General features: G+C 33.7%; 2 protein-coding genes and 1 long non-coding RNA gene across 4 annotated transcripts; 2 read left to right on the top strand and 1 right to left on the bottom strand.

Annotated features, from left to right (window-relative positions):
- Positions 1 to 6,793: 6,793 nt before the first annotated feature.
- mago (mago, exon junction complex subunit) lies at positions 6,794 to 7,404 on the bottom strand. The gene has a single exon (XM_023166040.2). The coding sequence runs from the start codon at positions 7,281 to 7,283 to the stop codon at positions 6,846 to 6,848; it is 438 nt and encodes a 145-aa protein (XP_023021808.1). The 5' UTR covers positions 7,284 to 7,404; the 3' UTR covers positions 6,794 to 6,845.
- Positions 7,405 to 8,075: 671 nt separating this feature from the next.
- Positions 8,076 to 15,888, top strand: LOC111510158 (UPF0415 protein C7orf25 homolog). Of its 2 annotated transcripts, XR_012467322.1 has the most exons (5): positions 8,076 to 8,349; positions 8,409 to 8,729; positions 13,249 to 13,938; positions 14,877 to 15,246; positions 15,610 to 15,888. XR_012467322.1 is itself a non-coding variant. In XM_023166038.2 (4 exons), exons 1-4 carry the CDS (start codon positions 8,182 to 8,184, stop codon positions 15,694 to 15,696), a joined length of 1,266 nt encoding a protein of 421 aa, XP_023021806.2. In that variant the 5' UTR covers positions 8,079 to 8,181; the 3' UTR covers positions 15,697 to 15,888. The 2 variants fall into 2 exon arrangements, 1 of the variants encoding a protein (XP_023021806.2); XM_023166038.2 differs by lacking the exon at positions 14,877 to 15,246 and having other exon boundaries at positions 8,079 to 8,349.
- LOC141485644 (uncharacterized) lies at positions 8,760 to 11,612 on the top strand. Its single transcript, XR_012467323.1, has 2 exons — positions 8,760 to 10,022; positions 10,678 to 11,612. It is a non-coding gene; the product is annotated as an uncharacterized lncRNA (long non-coding RNA).
- Positions 15,889 to 20,671: the final 4,783 nt, after the last annotated feature.

Here is a 20,671-nt window from a genome sequence, read left to right as displayed (position 1 = left end):
CAAAATGTTTACTTCCAATTATACCTATACACTACTAGGAAAGAATTGTGAAGAATTCCAAGCATTTTGTCGAAATCACGGAGCAAAATCAAATTATCATTTTTGAAAGGAAAGCCTTTACCAAAGTTTCTGTCAAAGAAGCACTTCAAATCTTACAGAGGAAGCTATCCAAAGACGATGACCTGGAAGATAGAACGAACTCACCTACAGAAGAAATCATGGAATTACTAGAATACTGTGTACGGAACTGAAGGACGAATTTTTTGCGCAAGATGAGGACTGCCAATGGGATCGCCACTTTCACCAGGTATAGCCAACATATATAGGAGTGGTTTGAAACTCTACCCATTGAAGAAGCCCACAAGCACATCAACAGCGTAACACCTTCCATTACCTTCACAATGGAGAGAGAAATCCACAACGAATTCTTAGACGTATTGATGAAGAGGACCGACACTAAATGGAAAACATCTGTATATCGAAAACCCACTCACAAGTGACAATTCTGAATTACCAATTCAACCACCATCAATCTACCAAAAGAGGAATCATCGAGACTCTAGTGGATCGTACTTCTGGGTTATGTCTCGAGAAGGAACTAGACATCATCAAAGTGATGGTGGAACAGACAGCAAAAGCATCACAAGGAACAGAAGCCGCCACAACCAGTGCTTGTCCTTTCGCTACGTCAGAGGATTGTCGGAAAGGATCAGAAGCAGCCTCACAAAAACCAGGCCGCCATACGCGGACTGCGAGTCCAAGAATTGCATTTAACGGATAACGGATAACGAATTGCATTTAACGGATCAGCATAACATCAAGTGTTCCCAAGCTGAGATCATCCACATCCCTGTGGCTCGGCTGGTCTCCATCGGCTGGGCCCTTTTGGCAAAAAAACGCCCTTTATGTTAAGGGGGTACCTATTAAGGCCGTTTTGATACTTTTTCTTCGGTCACCCCTTCTCATCATTGATGACAATCGACAACAACAGGGTTGCTCAAGAAGTTGCGTCATTTCATTGTTTTCTCTCTCTCACCCCCAGGGTCGTTCATTAAGCCCTTTTGGCACATCTCTTCTGGTCATTGATGATCTACAAGAACTAACAGGGGTGCACAAGAACTCACATCAGTCAATTATTCTCAGGTGTACATTTAAGCCTTTTTGGCAACTCTTCACTTACCTGCATCACCCTAATGGTGAGAGTACTCGATGGACTGTATCTAGATCCACGTTAGTATTACTACTCGTGAGTTCGTCGGGGTACCAAAGTTAGGACTCTAGTCCTTCCTATACTATGCGAAAAAAATATACACATTCGTTTTGTGTACTTTGAAACTACAGTCATATTTTCTATAATTCACTGCACTGAAAATCTGAAAAATTCAGAAAGACCCTTGCTGACTGTATTTTGAACAAAAAGTTTGAACTTGGTTCAACGATAGGTTTATATTTAATTATTCCAAAACCAGCTATCCTGTATAGAATTTATTAGCTACATCATCAGTCATGAAGAAATTTTGGTATAAAGGTTATATGTCAAAAAAGTGCGTCGTCCCTGTTCTGTGCTCTTTTGTAAGGTATTCCTTATGGAATTGGCTGCGGTGGTAGTGCGTCCGACTCACGATCGGAAGATCGTGGGTTCGATTCCCGCCTCGACCAGATATTTTTCTCGAGAGAATTTATCTGGTTGAAGCGAGGATGATTCTACAACCGTGTTAGGAATCACACGTTAAAAGGTAAGACCCCGTTAGTCCTTAGCTCGCACAAGTTTCTCAACTTCTGAGAGTTGCCGCTCGTATGGGGGCGACAGCTGATTAACGGAAAAACGGATATTTTTTTTAAACACATTCCGTAGTTCTGTGCTCAAAGAATAGTAACAAATAGTTTTGAGATGCTTATTTATTTGTTCATCCGATGTGTTGAACATGTTTGCTTTTTGGCCATTTGATAAATGGAATAGTCAATGTTAATTTTCTATTTCATAAATTATGTATATTGAACAAAACGTCTCCAAAATTAAAAATATAACGTTTGAGAAAGGATCAATAATCCATTCGGATTGCTGGAAAGCATATGATTGCCTTTCTCGTGAAGGCTACAACCACTTGAAAGTAAACCATTCAATAAATTTCAAGGACCCTGAAACGGGTGTACACACCAATGCCATTGAATCTTTTCGGAGGCACACAAAGGCGGTAACAGTTTCCAATGAACGTAAAAAAGCGCATATTCCTGGAAATCTTGCTGGCACATGTTTTATAAAAGATGTTCCCAACTCACCTTGAACAAGATATAGTCTGTCAAAGTTTGTATATGATGTCATATTTTACCTTTTTTACCGCAATAAATAATTGCAATTCACATATTTTTTATGTTTTCGATATCATCGCACCTTTTTCTACCGCTTTTCATTCAGTAATCAGTTATTGCCACGTTCTTGAAAGCAAATTTTTTTTTTCGATAATCACTTAGAAACCTATAACGTTTTTGGAATTTTTCAACTTTCATTTGATTGACATTTATACCTAAAATGAGAATAATAAATGACATGGAGGAATAGAATATTGAAAAATATTGATTTGCGCATTTGTTGGTGTCTAATTACGCTTGTTTATCTGTCAATAACTGCTTTTTGGTTATTGCCATTTTTCCTTTAAAATGCCGAATATTAACTTGATATATATAATTGTAAACTGTGTGAGGATACAGACATCTTGTTAGCGAAGTTGCAAGAGTGGACATTAATTCCAAACAGTGTGAAATGTTCTAAATGTAGAAATGATATGAGTCTGCATAAGTCTTGGGACAGGTAAGTCAAGCGCAACAAATTCGTACGTTTTTTTATTAGATTTCTTTCTTTAGGATTGATGGTATGCGTTGGGTTTGGGTATGATACAGAAATACGCAATACTCAAACATAAATTCAAGAGTCACAAAATATTCGTAATGAGTAATGAAACAAAGTATCCAATCATTCTTAAGAGGAAACGTGTATATTATCACATCAAAGCTGGACACCAAAGACAAGAATTTGTTTCAAAAGTATTAGGTCAGAAATTTTTGATTGTACAAAACAGTTCAGCCTTCAGAAGTGTCTGGAACTCATGCTATAGGTGCAAGATTCACTGATCCAAACCTGAAGTCCCCAAACTGTCTCCACTACCAAGGTGCAGGGCATAAGTGCATTTATTAGACCATACACTTTTATAGATATGGACTATTTTAATGGAATTTCACCATAGGCCGTCTATATACCTGTTTGACAGTTCATGTCATTCATCTGGAAGTTTCATATCCTCTTACTACCGACATTACCATAATCACCATCAGGAGGATGATAGCAAGAAGAGGCTGCCCGAAGAAAATGTATGCTGATAACAGTAAAAACTTGAAGGGAACAGAAAGAGAGATGAAAGCAGCATTGGTAGAATGAACAGTGTCGAATATTAGCTGAAATGATTACTAGAGGAATCGAGTGGATAAGGATACTGCCAATGACACCACATATGGGAGGCTGCCGGGAGAGGATGGTAAGATCTATTGAAACAGCTCTCAGTAACTCTTGAAGGAAAACCTTCAATAAATGAAGTTTCATCAATTCTTCTCATTGAAGCCAAAAATATTGTCAAAATCTGGCTTTTATTTCACATTCCGGTGGATATAGCAGATGGCGAGGCTTTAACGCTGAATCATTTTCTTTTTGGAACTGCAATTGATTCTTCAGCTCCATGCGTTTTATCTGAAAAGGATTTTATATGGAGAAAGCAATAGAAAATAGTTCAATTTCTAGCAGATTGCTTTTGGAAAAAGTAGATCGGAAAGTATATACCCATTATCACAAAAAGAACTAAGTGGTATGAAAATAACGAAAAATTGGCTGTATGAGGTACTGTTTTGTGATAATCGAACAGAGATTTGCCAAAAAATAGTTGGCTGAAAGGTATGGTTATGGAGGTTTTTGCTGGAAAAGGTGTAAGAGTCTGGAGTGCTGATGTTAAACGAAGGTAGGAGTTTACAGAAGACCTCTTTTGAAATCATGCCCTCTAGATATAGAGGTTTATTTACATATTCTGGAAATTCATGTTCATGTTTCAATTTGAGGAAGGGAATGTTGAAAATTAATTTCATTATTTATCTGGCTCTTCATTTAATATTCGATTTTATACAAGGTTGCCGTGAAGAAAAGTTGTTATAGAAAAATATCAGGCATTGATGTATGTCAAGATTAGTAATATACACAGATTTTTGGCAAAGTATGAGCCAGTTTTAATAGCTATTCAATAATAGTGAGTAGCAAATTTATCAGTTATTCAATAACAGCGAATAATAATAACTTATGAGCCCAACAACATGAAGCTCTTCAAGGCGGACTGTTGCAAAGCCAAACTTGGACATGACCACCAACGAGATTCCTCCTCTGTCTTCCACTACAAGGCAACTAGCTGAAAACCAGAGTCAAAACACAAGGCACTTATGATTCAACACCAGACAGCACTGCTATGACCCGCCATAGGTCCCATCAGTGGTGCTAGGCTGATCCAAAAATGCATTTTTGGACTCAACTGTCTTTAAAGAACAAGCCTGAGTTTATGAAGATGATATCTCCCTTTACGAAGATACCATATATGGGTCGATGTGTCTTGGTAAGGTGAGATGCCATCACTGCTTAGGCTTGTTCTTTGAAGACAGTTGAATCTACCAATGCATTTGTGGTAGAGCCTAGCACCACTGATGAGACGTATGGCAGGTCAAAGCTGTCTGGTGTTCAATCATTAATGAGTTGTGTTAAGGCTCTGATTTTCAGCTCTTTGTCTTGCAGTAAAAGACAGGACGAATCTAGTTGGCAGCCGATGTCGAAGCTTGGCTTTGCAACTGACCGCTTTGGGGAGCCTCGTTTCTCCTTGATATTTGAGGACTGAGTTCTCTGTCGATCCATTAGATGGTGTCTTTGTAAGGGGAGATGCCGTCACTGCCCAGGCTTGTTCTTAGAAGACAGTTGAATCTAGCAATGCATTTGTGGTAGAGCCTAGTACCACTAATGAGACGTATGGTGGGTCGATGCAGCGCTGTCTTGTGTTTTATCGTTAATGAGTTGTGTTAAGGCTCTGGTTTTCAGCTATTTGCCTTGCAGTGAAAGACAGGATAAATCTAGTCGGCAAAGCTTAGATTTGCAACTGATTGCTTTGAGGAGCCTCATTCAAGTGATATTCAAGGACTAAGATCTCTGTCGCTCCCATAGATAGCGTCTTCGTAAGGGGAAACGGCATCGCCTTCACATACATCTACTTCAATTTTCCAGAGGATATATTTCTACATAAATATCAACTCTTTGTCAATCACCTCCTCCACACAACAACCCGCATATAAAAATTTCAAATGAGAAAATAATAATCGAGTGAAAGTTTGTGAAATTTTTAACATTACAACAATAAGCAATGTCAGTAAAATACTTATCAATTTTGTGGAATACTTTACTTCATCAAATATTCAAACGGAGTACCATTAACTGGTAATGTTATAAATAATCTTTTGTTTTGTACCTCACATTCTGAAGAATATCAGGTATCAGTAGCCTAGAGCACATGACAATTTCTTTTTGTAAATTACCTACAGTAGCTAGCTGTGCCTTGTAGACTTTTAATTGGAACCATCCCCATATAAAAAATACGGTATAGTCAATTCAGGAAGTTTTATAGAACCTCTCATTCCAATCACTCGACCTGTAGAGTTATTGTCGAAGAACTGTCACTCAGATACTACGCATCTTGTTGAAAAACTACCCTATTTCACAATAGAGGATCTAACTGGATTGCAGAGTTATTGCTTGGCATAAATTAATTATTTAGCAATTAAAATAACCTTCAACTTTCAGATTTGCTTCTAAAATAAATGGTCATATAAATACACCTTTGACCCAATATAAGAGAATATAAGGTTTTCAAGGCAACAATATAAATACAATTTTCAATTATGTTCTATAAAACCATTCATCCTAGATGCCTCAGTCAGTTTAACATTGATACAAAACTAAGAAAACCCAAGGCAACAACTTGGTCTTCATGGAATACTCTCATAAGAGAGTTTCGTTGAGATTTTAGGAAGTTTCAAAGAATGTTTTCCTTGTAAATGTTTTACAATTAGAAATAATAAGTGATAGGTTATTAGCCAAGCACGAACCATGCATCTCATTCAGGTCATTCTAAAGTTGCCTAAAATCAGTTAAGTGGGATATCCGTAGATACATTTTCAAATCATCTGCATAGAGCAACAAATTATAATCTGAATTGAACATGTTAAATGACATTTTTGAAAAACCTGATATTGGATAGGACAAAATGTCAAGGTCTGCTTTACAAAATAGTATACTCATAGGCCCAGCCAGTTATCAAGTTAGGCAAAGAAAGTTGTTTGCACATCTTGCTGATATTCATTTGGAGCAAAAATCATGTTCTACCAACTGAATTGTTACGCAAAGTAATCATTCACTAAGCTATTCAATTATTAATTAATTCATTCATAAAACATTGAAATTTGTTATGGTTTTTCAGAGATGACAGATTGAAAATCTGTAAAAACCATTTTTTTCAGTTTCAAAGGTGAATAACCTCATAACAATATTAAACTGAACTAATCAGAATTTTCCAAATTATCTTATTTAAATGAATTTAAAAAGTCATGTGAATAAACTCTAAAATTGGCAACTTTTTTATGGTTTAATCGATTTTGTATTTTAGAGTACATTGTTGAGTTCAGATGCATACCAATTTTTACGAATGAGTAATAAAAAATGAAAAAGTTTTTGGCTTATATTTTATTACAAAATCAGCTCATTGGCTATATTTCAATTATATGGGTTTAATTTTGAAATGTAAACCAATCAAAGAAAACACCAAGCACTTCAAGTCCTGCACAAGATAATAAAAGCACCTCAATCCTTCTGGATCCTTCGACTGACTCACATCTACCAGAGACCCAGTTTTCGATGTGGTAAATGAAATATGTTCATCTTTTATTACAATTTCCAATTCTTGTCTTCCAATACGGTCCGGAGGGGGCCACAAAGAATCATCTTCTTGCATTATTTCGGAGTCGACGATGATTCGTTTCAGTTCCTCCATAACACACTGGTGAACATATACTTCCTTTCTAATCATGGTGTCGTTTTTATAATTGGAATTGTTGGCGTACCTTAGTTTACCATCCGGGCGAAATTCGAACTCCAAGAATTCATGGCCGAATTTTCCTTTATGTCCAACATAATACCGAATATAAAAATCGGCCATAATCGATAAGTTTATGAAAACGGAGCGTTCCTTGCGAGAGAGTAATAAATTATAACTGTAAACAGCTTGATGCTTGATACTTCTTCGGATTCCGATTTGAAATCTAACCTCTCTTATGCGTCTTTACTTTTTACAATCGTTTTATGGCTCTTCCTTTGGGGCAATACCGACAAGGTTTTGGTTAACGGACAACTTAGCCGATGTGTTACAATATAGGAGCGAAATAGAATAGAATAATTTTTTCAGAAAATATAAAAAATGGAAAATAAATAACAATGAATGTTACAATAAATATTTGATTGAACGTTTCGTGTTAACACAGCCAACATAAACTTCTGTTTTTCAAATACGTAAATGTCTCTTTCATTACAAATATAGATAAAGCGAGGAAGTCATAATTCAGTGATGTATCAAACTTGATATTTTAATACATTTCATTTAAAATAACGAACAGATAAACAATTTATTTTTCAAATAATTTTTGGGAGTATATGAAACCAATATAGAAAATGGTTTCTACATGATGAACTACATTTAAAGAGCCAATCAAAATGCAGTAAACCTCATGACAGAAAACATAACCAGCTGAATGGATCAGCAGTTTACCGCTGATCAGTAAACCGCGGTTCCATTTTTTTTATATGGCTGTTTGTTTTTGATATCAATCACTGTTTTTGTTTTCTATACTAGCTTTCTCATGTGTGGACATTTTCCCTATCTATGGATAATAGGATTATGAACTTCTATTTAATTTTGGCAACACTGCTTTCAGGTTTTATGTTTAGTCTGTAGACTGTGTCATGGTGACAGGTAACAGTTCATGCCTTTCTGTTGTCTGTAGGTTATTTCGAATTACTTTCCAAAGTTATAATTTTGTTGTTGCTGAGCATTAATTAAAATGAATATGAAAATAGCAAACAATGAAAATGTGGATCTGAAGGAGTTAGCTCTGATGAAGATCAATTTCGGAGATAAATTATTGGAACTTATTGAAGATTTCAAAGACATTGAGGGTTCCCAAAAATTATACAGAAAAATTGGCCAAGAATTAAAATTTTTAAAAAAGGTACTTTCTACTAATGGTAATGATATCAGTCAAGATAATTCAGTGCCCTAAAATTCTAGGCCTATAAAAACAATTCAATCAAGAAAGAACACTTGCAGTGCTCAAATCTGACACATTTCTCAGCACTAATAGATACTTTAAAAGATGTAAAAACCTGTCAGAGCATAAATAAAATTTTCACTTTGGAAGACCGTAAAATACATGTGGATATAATAAGTGATAATGGACTCACCTGGATTAAGGTCATTGCTAGGAACCCCAAGTCATTGAGCCAGATTTGTTTGGGAAATGGTAGTTATGGGGTTAAAAGTATTATTGACCAAGCTGAAGAGTATGTTAAGTGTGCGAAGCTCTATCCCTGTTTATTTCAAACTCCGAAGGTACCACCAAATTGATTTATAAGGTAAATGTACCAGTTGTGGGCTGTTTACCCGTTATGGTAATTATTCGTTTATATGGTTCATGCTTATGTCTTAGAAAAATTTATTGCATTTGCCTACATATTTTTGTTCGCTGATCATGAATCTGAAGTCGAAACTGGCGCTCCATTCTATTTTTAGAGATACAGAAACTCAAAAGTTTAAATTGAAAGGGTATATTTTTAGGAGAGATTACTTAATTTTTGGGAAACAAAGTTTTTGGCTTTCTACTTCATCATCTTGATACAAAAAATGTGGGAATCTCACACAGAAAGAAAGAAAGCAATCAATTTCATAAATTAACTCTATACAAAGATGTGTAGATCATGCAAAGAAGTAACTTTCAGACACAAACAAAAGAGTTCATTTTTGAATTTATTTCTTCCTTCCTTCCTTTCTTTCCCACATTTGTTGTATCAAGATGGAGAAGTAAAAAGCCAAAAACTTTCCACAAAAAATAAATAAAAAATTAAATATTTCAGGAACTCTTTCCTAGTAATAACTCATAAAATGATACCTTCTTTTCACTGTCACATACTGTCGGATTTCATTCACTTGCCACTTTATTTTTCCATAGAAAATGTTTTAATTTTCTCAAAATTGTATCTTTTCCAACAAACTACATCATAATTGTTTATGAAAAGTAAATAACCCTCTGACAAAGGACCTTTTCATTGATTTTGTTTGAAGTGTTACAAAATTAAACAAGTATTGAATGTGTGGTTGTTGAATTTATATTAATAATAATAATAATAATGGTCTTAATTGGGTGAAATACAATATACATCCAAAAAGCGAAGTTCAAAACTGCAGTGTAGAACACTACTTACAGGTTTGTTCTACCATTTAACCTCCTTAATATTGGTATTGAAAAGATAAAAATTTATGATTTCTTTTTTGACATTCATGATGTATCTTCTACAATTTGAAAGAAGGCTGAATCAACAAGTTGTATCTATTTACGGGAATAAATAAACATGTACTTTCTTGTACTGGTTATAACTGCGCAAATTAAAATCTTTATTATTCATTCCCGGGGTGAATGGTATGAAAATTCTATTTCTTGCACACATCAATCGGGTAGGAAAATTTATATCTTTGAGCACTCAACATTACATATGTTGAAGTATCAGGAATTAATCAGACATGGAGAAATTCCCCAGAATATTAGAAGAATGGAGTGGAGGAGACAATCTGGTTTAAGAATACAGGAGACCACTTGGAGGGGGTCATAGAGGACTGAGCAAAGCATAGGTAAGTAGAGTTGTTTGAGTTTTGTTTGAATAAACAAAGCTAAATCAGTAGAGAATCTGCTTATGTGTAATTAAGGATAAACTATAAAGTTCACCGCGAAAAGTTACTGCTTTTTGGACTGGTGTCGAATTAGTCAATAATTTGCCATATTCAAAACCCAAAAAATTCTCCTCTTTCCGCTATCTTTCCTTTGACACAAGTCAAAAGACTGATGTCCAGATGCCATATACAATAGTCTACATGAATGCATTTCCTTTTTTAACTTCTCGCCTCAATAATGGCAATCATTTACATAGAGCTGTTTGAAATACACCTGTTAGCTGCTAAAAGAATTCTCTGAGTTTTCTCATTTTTTTTCTTGTGTTTCTTTGGTGACAATTTTTGCTTGACTTCAATTTATTCTGTGATGACCAATGATATTAGAATATACTCCGCTATCCCCGATTATTTTATCTACCTTCTCTTTATATATTCATGATGTTCAGTTTTTCTTACATCTAGGGATCTTCAAATTTCACCTGTATAACTCCATAGAAATAAGATATACTGTAAAAACACTTTCATTTTTTCATCAAAATTTTTGGTTATTGTTTGTATCAGAATTTCATAACGAATAACTTCAACATGTGATATACATTCATCAATTATTTTTTAGGAAACGCGAGAGCAGATTCCAGCAAGTTCACAAGAAGGAAAATAAATTCTAGAGAATAAATTGATGGATGTAGCTGTTACTACGTGGTAGGAAATCATAATAAAGAAAAGATAATTGAAACTTTCTACGTTTTTTACCACTTTTATTTGTAACTAACTAAGGACAGTTTCAAACTTATACATTAAACTAAAAATGATTGATTACATTAGCCCTTATATAGCACCACTGTAGGTAATAACAGAGGTACTTAGCTTAATTGAGTACCTGAATTTTGTTTACTTGCATAGCACAAAATTTCTGTATCGTTTAGAATCGAGAACTTGTGTTTGCATGCCAAGTACCTTTCATGTTCAGCATACCGTTTTTGAAAATTTTGACCACATCGTCCCATATAAACACTATTACACTCGAGAAACATAAACTCCAGATTTCTTCAACTTGTCCACTTTATATTTGGCATTGAAAAGGAAATCAGATAACCTGGCATATGGTCTGAATGCCACTTTCTGAAGAAACCCACAATTATCTCTATTCTTTTAACAAAATATGTTTGAGTTACCCATTTCTTGATTTATGATTGTTTGATCTGGGGGTATATTAATCTGTAAGTAAATTCACGGCTTTGTTTTCTGACTAATTTGTGAATTGTATCTGCGTTGCAACCATTGTTATGGCCATTATTATGACTATTATTATATGAATTCCCTTAGCTAGATTGTTACCATCTCAAGTGATTCTTTCCATCCAGACAGTCATAAATTAGCAGCCTACAATTCAATGTTGCACAGAGTATTCTCACTGCCTTTGTCTGCTAACAATCTAGCTAGAGAAATGGATATAATTACACAGATAGGCCATAATAATGGTTTCAACGCAGATACAATCCAGAAGTTAGTCAGAAAACAAAGCCGTAAATTCACAAACATATCAATATCGTAACATATCAATATCAAACAATCAAAAATCAAGAAATGGGTAACTCTACCACATTTTGGTAAAAGAACAGAGATAATTGCGGGTTTCTTCAGAAAAAACAATGTGGAAGTGGCATTCAGACCACATGCCAGTTTATCTGATTTCATTTTCAATGCCAAAGATAAAGTGGACAAGTTGGAGAAATTTGGCGTTTATAAGCTTAAGTGTCCGGAGTGTAATAGTGTTTATGTGGGACAATGTGGTCGCCATTTCTAAAAACGGTATGCTGAACATGAAAGGTCCTTCAGACTAGGTAAAAATTATTGGACATTTTCAAACCATTCCTTGGCATGCAACCACACGTTCCCGAATCTAAACGATACGGAAATTTTGCGCTATGCAAGGAATGGTTGCAAATTCAATCATTTGGAATCTTTGGAAGTACATAAGCATTGCGGGTGCAACCTGTTAATTGATGAAATCGATCTAGTTTACTCACCGGTTTTCAAATTAGCATATCCACATTGTCACAAGTAAACAAAATTCAGGTTCTCAATTAAGCTAAGTACCTCTATTATTACCTACAGTGGTGTTATATAAGGGCTAATGTAATCAATCATTTTTAGTTTGATGTATTAGTTTGAAAATGTCCTTATAGGACGAAACTGCAGTAACGTTACAAAAAAAGTAGTAAAAACATAGAAAGTTTCAATTCTCTGTTCTTCAATGCTAGAGAATGTTTTCTTATAAAAAAAACCCAAAAAAAGATGTTATTTATATCCTATCTCCAGGTCAGGCTGAAAAAGAAAGGAAGCGTCACGAAAGAGATGAAAAGACAATAGTCCTAGACAAAAAACCAATGTCTACCATCTGATGAAAGCCTTCTAAGCTCCTTGAATCTACCGTTTGATGAATCAGAAAATGGAGTAGTTTCAAGAGAGAAACTCAAAACCCAGTAAAAGAAATCAATGGTATTGAAGGATGAACTCCCTCATCCTATCAAATTTTATGGGGGAAAACGAAGAAGCATAAGATTCATAATTATATGAGTACTGCATATTGCATATTGCTGCATACAATTGGAGGTGATGAACTGAGAGTTTTGGGGTTTGAGTCAAATGAAAGTAGTGCAAAAGAAATTGTAGAGCTAAGGATGATGTGTCTAGAGTAATATTAAAACTAATTATTGGTATTATGTTGGCTCCCTTTGTAATAATGAGAGGGAGGAAAGTAACATATGTATTTCCCAAAAAACTGAAGATCAATGAAAAATTTCACACATATGTTTGGTTCAAGATCAATTACAATATAAAATTGACAAGTCTTTTACTCATATGATTTGCTAAAAAATAAGCTATAGTATGATGGCCCATTATGTGCATTATGTTCATAATTGGTTAAAATACTACGTGAAGATATTATTTTTTAACTTTCAAGGTCAGTTATTATTCGTAGGAGATTTCACTATAAACAACATGAAAGTTGGATCTAAAAATATACAGCTTTTCAGAGTTTTCAGTAAACACAATCTCAGAACTGGTATCTCAAACTGGACCATAATTGGTAAATTTACCTTGGTGTATTTTTATTTTTATTCGAATAATTTTAATGTAAGTACTTAATATTTGCAAAAAATCTCACCTCATATCTTTACAGATAGTTTTTGTGTTCTCAAATGGAATAGGCAGTCATATTGCTGCCAAGCTTGAATCGTATGGAATTACTGTTAAAGGAGATAGGTTGAGTGATTCTCCTCTCAATTTTGATGGCAGTTCAGAGTCAGATGAATCTGATCAAGATGATTATATGTTACAAAGTCCAACTAATACTGCAGATTTATCTACAGAGAATATTAGTAACATTAGTAAAGTCAATCTAGACGTTTCAGCCATGTTAGCTTACTGTAGTTCAGTAACAAATGGAAGTGCTGAGTTACTTGATTTTGATGTTCCTGTTTTAAAGCAGCAAGCTGAATGGGAAAGGCTTAGACCACAAAAACCAATATTAGATGCAGTGTTTGAAGGAAAAACGTTATATTGCTGTGAGACAGCAAGGGATAATTTTTTGAATATTGTTGATACTGTTGGGGGGCCCAGTGAAAAAGTTAGAGCCCATCAACTTCTTAACAGACTCATAGTTCTACCAGATGACGCAGATTTCAGGCAGACAGAAAATGACCACAAATCCCACAAAATATTCGAAAAAGTACAATACAGCGATGAAAAAAAATTGAAACCTGGGGGAAAGATAAAAGAGAGGTCCCTAATTATTTTTACATTTGGTGATCAAATTCAGGCAGTCACTGTTACTGCTAACGATGGATTTGTTAGAGCTGCTAAACAACAGGTAAGCATCTTATTTTCCTACAACCATCTGTTTTATACTGAACCTTACTAGCAAAATAGAGGGCAGCTGAAATTTGATCCTTATTGAAGAATGCAAATTCTGTGAATTTATTTCAACTATTCTCAACTGAAATCATTAAACTATTTGATATTTGAAAATGATGATCTTCTGAAAACCTCCTCATTTTAGCGTATTATCACTGTGGGCTCCAAAGAAGCTCTAAAACTCAGTACAATAAAGTACTTTGAGTACAATACTCAGTACTTTAGATACTTTGAGTGCCATCCTACAAATACCTTTATCAAATATATATGGGTACTTTATTTCAAGTAATCTCATTTAGGGAATGATGATACTTCAAGTTTTCTCAAAATAAAATTACTGGTCATTAAAATTTTCACATCAATTACTGAAAATATTTTGAAAACATGAAAAAAGTTTAAGTATTTGAAAATAAAAAAATCTCGATAATAAAAAAGCAAACAAAAAGAAAATACCAATATTAACTAATAATTCTCTTAAATGAAAACCATTCTCAACCATTATGGTTTCCAAGCTGCGAAGAATTTCCGATACCTGGTACTTCATACTCAAGTACTTCAAAAATGTGAAGTACTTGGCACTGAAACATTATAGATCTTCTATTCTATCATAGTTATTTGTAGATTAAGTTAAATTCAGAAATACAACATGAAATACAAAGAGAAAAAGTTGACAATTCCCAATACATTGTGAGTGGTATATGACCTATCTAATACTGATAACTTTCGGACAGGTGGTCTCAATAATTGCTGTACTAATGATCATATATCTTTGAAAGTGAATACTTACTAGTTGAGTATAGAATACAGGGTACTTCATACCCAAGTACTTAAAAAATGTGAAGTACTTGACACTGAAACATTATAGATCTTCTATTCTATCATAGTTATTTGTAGATTTTGAATTAACTTAAATTCAGAAAAACAAGTCCAGGATTCCTGCCAACATGAAATACAAAGAGAAAAATTTGACAATTCCCAATACAATGTGAGTGGTATATGACCTATCTAATCCTGATAACTTTCGGATAGGTGGTCTCAATATTTGCTCTACTAATGATCATATCTGTTTGAAAGTGAGAAGTGATTGTGACAATATTAAGATATCAAAGAAACTCAAAAATTAAATGACTTCTGGTGTTAACAATATACTCAAATTCCATATAAAGGACTGCCAACCACTGAAAAAGTGAAACGATTCCTTGGCTTCAACTATGATTTTCAATATAATTAACGGAAGAATAGACGGCCCGTATTCAATATCGCGGTAAGAAATTACGTTATAAAATTACTCCTTAAACCAATTTTCTAGTCAGCTCAGTATGTAAGCTTTTCAACTTAATATTTTATTCCATATAAAGTTATATCATGAACCTTTATTTTTTTGTTATCGGGTGTACACCTATATAAATTGAAGGTATTATTATTATAAAAATATCATATAGGACTATTCACTTCATCAATCTTAGGTTTCTTAGAGCGAAGAAATCGTACGAGTTCATGATTTTAACCTTGGATATTATAATGTAAATCATATAATGAAATATAAAATACTCCATATGAGGAAAACAAATTCATGGATTATTCTAATATATATTCTATCTATCTAATACTATAATTTTTATTACAGGGTATACATTTTGTAGTTTTTATTCATGAATCCAGAGCCTTGACAGAGCAGAAGGAGAAAATCAGAGCTATACCTCTCAATAAATAATAAATTAAGTGCCTTTAAATTTATTGAAAAGAAATAAAAATAATTTTTAATATAGTTTTTTTATAATTTTAACTCTTCCAAAAGTTTGTGATTTGACCTTATCTTCTCCACTTAAGAAATATGTATTATATCACAATTTTTTTTGTATATTTCTTATTAACTTAACAATAATTAAATGTATATGGAAATTCAGCCATTGTGTAATATGTAATACCTAGCAGAGGTATCATGATACCTCTTAATTGTATTCAATTAATTTTACAATGTTGCCTTATCTACTAGTCTTAATTTTACAATGTGGTTTATGTGACAGTCAGGTAAATCTGTTAATTAAAATATTACTTCAACAAGCTATAGGTATTGGTCCACCATCGTTATTCATAATATTATTGTGTTTACTTATTTCTACATTGTCTTAGGCATCTAGATACCTGCTGTTGTTAAATTGTCTAACTAATCTTGATGGAACTAAAGTTCATGGACTGGTTTTGTTGCAAAAATATCAAGGGCGACCTTGTCCCTTGAAAATCTTTCCAAATTTTTTCTTGTATTGGTGGTATGGAACTGAGATATATTTATCTTGGTTTTCGTCGTTTCTTAAAGTCAAGATTTAATTTATTCTCAACCCAAACTTTTTCTTCCTTATAATAGCATCTACAATACCTACAAAAATCCACAAACCCGGAAAATCAATGCACCCAATCGTGTCAGCTATTGGATCTTCTACCTACCAAATAGCAAAATGGCTCACTAAGAAATTTGAAGGCTTGCCCATTGCGGAACCAGGTTTTAGTATCAAAAACTCAATAGAGTTCATACATATGAAAAACATTGTTCTGCAAGAAGGTGAGATTTTGCTTTCCTTTGATGTTAGTTCATTTCCTAACGTCCCAATTCCACAGACCTTACAATAACTCAGGAAATTACTAGAGAAAAATAATTTCAATAATAACGAAATTGATGAATTTGTTTATCTCACTAATTTATGTAGAAGGTTGCTATTACGAACAACACGAGGGAATGGCTATGGGTAACCTCTTGTCCCCCTACCTGGCAAACCTGTTCATGAGCAAATTCGAAATGGAAACTAGGATATGGCTGAGGTATGTGGATGATGTTTTTGCGATATTCAATAACAAAAAAATCGAAAATTGAGGCTTTGTTTCCTTTTTAAATAAAAGATTTCCATCAATAAAATTCACATATGATTTAGAAAATAAAAGACAACTTCAATTTCTTGACGTTTTGGTAATGAGGAGCCAATGTGGAAAGCTAGAATACGATGTATTTAGGAAGGAAACAAGCACTTACAGGTATATTCCTGACAGTTCACATCACTATGGACAGCACAAATGTGCTGGGCTGAATTTTCTAGTGCATCTTCTTTTGACTCTCTTGAGGGGTATTGTAGATGATATTACAAGGAAGAAAAAGTTTAGGTTGAAAATGAACGAAATTTCGACTTTAAGAAATGGCAAAAACCAAGATAAATATATCTCAGTTCCATACCACCAATACACGAAGGACTTTAGAAAAATTTGCAAGGAACTAGGTATGAAGGTGGTATTTCAAACCAGTCATTCACTACAGAGCCTTTTAGGGAATCTGAAGGAAAAAGTTGAGAATTCGAAATAGTCTGAATTTTACAAAATAAAATGTAAGGACTGCGATGCAGAATATTATGGATAGACTAAAAGATCTATTAAAATAAGATATAAGGAACACTATATATATATATATATATATATAGATATAAGGAAGGTACATCTAAAATGAGGAAGACCAGAAAAATCAGCAGTCGCCCATCATGCTTTGCAACAAAACCATTCCATAGTTCATTAAGATTAGTTAGACAAGTTAACAACAACAGGCATCTATATGTCTATGAGAGTGTAGAATTAAGTAAACATACTAATATGAATAACAATGGTGGACCAATACCAAATAGTATACTATATAGATTGTTGAAATAGTATTTCAATTATCAGATTTACCTGACTATTAGATAAGACCACATTGTAAAATTATATTGAGACAATTAAGATGTAGGTACCTAGCAGAGGTATCTATGGTATAAAAAAGGATAACATTGTATGTACATTTAGTTTAATCTTCCTCTTGACGATGATCACTTAGTGATTGAAGCACGTGTCGAGGTGTTAAAAATATCTGTTTGGTGTTGGTGACAAGTTATGTGAACTTGTGGTAAAAAAAGTTTGTCCCTATTCCTGGTCACATACTTCCTAACATATTTCAAAGTTGGAAATTCATGTATATACAGAAAGTATAGATTAATGACCGTTAATATGCTTTCATAAATAAATATAGGATGGCAGGAATCCGTATGTTTGAAATCAAACATACTTCTGAGGATACGTTTTAACAAATTAGTAATATTTTTGGGAAAGAAAGGTTTTGGCTTTCTACTTATCCATCTTCATACAAAAAAAGTGGAAATCTTCCAAAGAAAAGAAGAATCAATCAATTTCAAAAAATTAACTCAAGACAAATATGTGTAGATCATGCAAAGAAGTAACTTACAGGCACAAACTGGAAGAAGAAAACCCTCTCGAAACAATTACTTCCATATAAACATTGAATTGCATAAAAGAAAATATACTTTCAAAACAACTACTTCTATATGAACAATGAATTATACAAAAAACCCCTTTTTCCTATTCAGTTTTAACTGTAAACATATGTTATGGAATTGAATCAAATATCATTCACGGAATTGCTACACAATATAGTATATGAAAGAGGTAAACTTTCACTTATATGGAACACTGTCATCCTCAATGGTGGACATCCGATGTTTCAGAATGAGATACTTGTCTAAGACAAGTGTCCGACCGAAAACGAATTTCGGCAACGACCTCAGTTTCGGCCGAAACCGAAACTTCTATTAAAGGATTATGTTTTGAGGGAAAAATAAAGAAAACGTTATTATAATCAGTCAGTCTCTATTTATTTTATCTTTAAATCACAACGTTATGCAAAATATTAAACATAAAATCACTTATTTAAGTTATTGCCTAATAACACAATACTTAATATTTATATAATAAACAAAGTAAGTCACAACATGATTAGGCACGTGGACGCGGCAAAATGTCTTCGTCGCTTATATGAAATTCAACGCGCCGAATATGACCGATCACAGTGCGGGAACTCCCGAATGCAGTTTCGGTCGTAGTTTTGGCAGGTTTGCCACCGAAACTAAACTGAAACTCGTTTTTTGCCGAAACTTGACCGAAACCGAACTTTCGGTCGGACACTACATGTCTTATTGCCTCTTCAGCAACAATCTGGATAAGATTACGAGATGAAGCACTCGATTCATTCATAAAATTACGACTTTATGTCACAAATAAGTTAAATTTACTCATGTCGTCAATGACAGTGGCAGTATGTTATAAAGTTTATTGTGGCTGGGATTAAATCAAATAAGTGAATGAATGTCATTACGTACTGTCATGTGTACGTTTCCTGATTAACTTACCTACTATATTTGAAGGATACCTTTTACTTTCAACTCTGTCCCTACCATTTTATATTGTGTGACCTATCAGGAATACATCTGAAAGTACTGGTATTCTTCCTATACACATCAAATTCTAGACCCTAGTTACCTATAATCATCTACACTTCCAAGAATGGTAACTCCTTGTTGTTTTCAATTTCATATGTGAACTTAATGTTCGGGTATCTGTTGTTGAAAGTTGAAACAAAGTCCTCTACCTTAGATTCCTTTGTGTCAAAAATTGCAAATATAGCATCTGCATATCAGATACAGGTCCGTGGTGAGTATCTAATTCGCTTCCAATTTAAATCTGCCCATAAATGATTAACTGTATAAATAGTTGTTGAACTAGAAGCAGTTCTGTTTAATAGTTGCATGTAATCGTGGATTACTTCTCCACTGAGATCATCTACCCTCAGGAGATACCTCAAATATTCAGGGACTCTAACGAGCATCGAGGATATATCAAATGATAGTAAAATCTTACCATCTCATAACTTAATATCTGTAATTTAATCTATGGACTCATGTGAATTAACAGAACTTGAAGCTAATTGAGAGATCGAGAGAGTTTCAAACTGTTGGGTTAGCCATTTTGCAATTTTATGAATAGGGGAACTAATGGTGGAGACAGTTGGGTTGCACCTATCTGCTAGATTTGTGAATTTTTCGTAGATTGCATATTTTAGAAACTGTAGAATTACAAATCTGTGGACATGTTGAAAGTCGGTGCAATACAATTTTGACATTTCTTGAGTGTGTTGTTCACTTCTGAAAGCAATCTCAGGTAACTGGTTCCTTGGTGAATTATTATCATGAAAAATGAGAAATACACCTTTTTATGTTTTTTTACCACTTGTATTTGTAATTAACGTTGCCGCAGTTTCGTCCTATAAGAACATTTTCAATCAAACGAATACAACTAAAAATAATTGATAATGTTAGTTAGCTCTTATATATCTAAACACCACTATAGGTACTTATCTTGAGTACCTGAATATTATTTACCTATGACAATGTGGGTACGCTAATTTGAAAACCGGTGAGTAAACTAGAGATCGATTTTCATTTAGCAGGTTACATCTGCAATGCGTATGCTTATGCATTTCCAAGGATTCCAAATAATTGAGTTTTCAACCCTTGCTTGTATAGCGAAAAATTCAGTATCGTTTAGATTGAGTTCTTAATTTGTAGTTGTGAAAACACAAATTCAGTTATAATGAAGTCAGTTCAAGGTATCTATTGTCTTTTCGAAAATCAAAACAAAACGAGATCATGATCAAAAAAGCATTGATAGCACAAAAGTAAAAACTTGAAAACTACAAATATTAATATTTCAATTTGATATATTATCACTAAATGACTCCCATATACCTATTTAGATTGAAAACGCCCCTGTAAAATTTCAATTTATCAACATTGATTTTTGTTAATTAGTGATCTAGTAAGACA

This window comes from Leptinotarsa decemlineata, unplaced genomic scaffold, assembly GCF_025532065.1.
Source record: "Leptinotarsa decemlineata unplaced genomic scaffold, Ldec_3_MD MMD2_tig00026328_RagTag_RagTag, whole genome shotgun sequence".
NCBI lineage: Eukaryota > Metazoa > Arthropoda > Insecta > Coleoptera > Chrysomelidae > Leptinotarsa > Leptinotarsa decemlineata.
This window is presented reverse-complemented; position numbering and strand designations above follow the sequence as displayed.

What these genes read in the sequence shown, in the direction of transcription:
- mago (XM_023166040.2), bottom strand. Translation starts at nt 7,283, where the DNA reads ATGGCCGATTTTTATATTCGGTATTATGTTGGACATAAAGGAAAATTC.
- LOC111510158 (XM_023166038.2), top strand. Translation starts at nt 8,182, where the DNA reads ATGAATATGAAAATAGCAAACAATGAAAATGTGGATCTGAAGGAGTTA. An exon ending in AATTAAAATTTTTAAAAAAG is followed by an intron (nt 8,350 to 8,408) that starts GTACTTTCTACT and finishes CTAAAATTCTAG; the next exon opens with GCCTATAAAAACAATTCAAT. An exon ending in GTTTATTTCAAACTCCGAAG is followed by an intron (nt 8,730 to 13,248) that starts GTACCACCAAAT and finishes ATATCTTTACAG; the next exon opens with ATAGTTTTTGTGTTCTCAAA.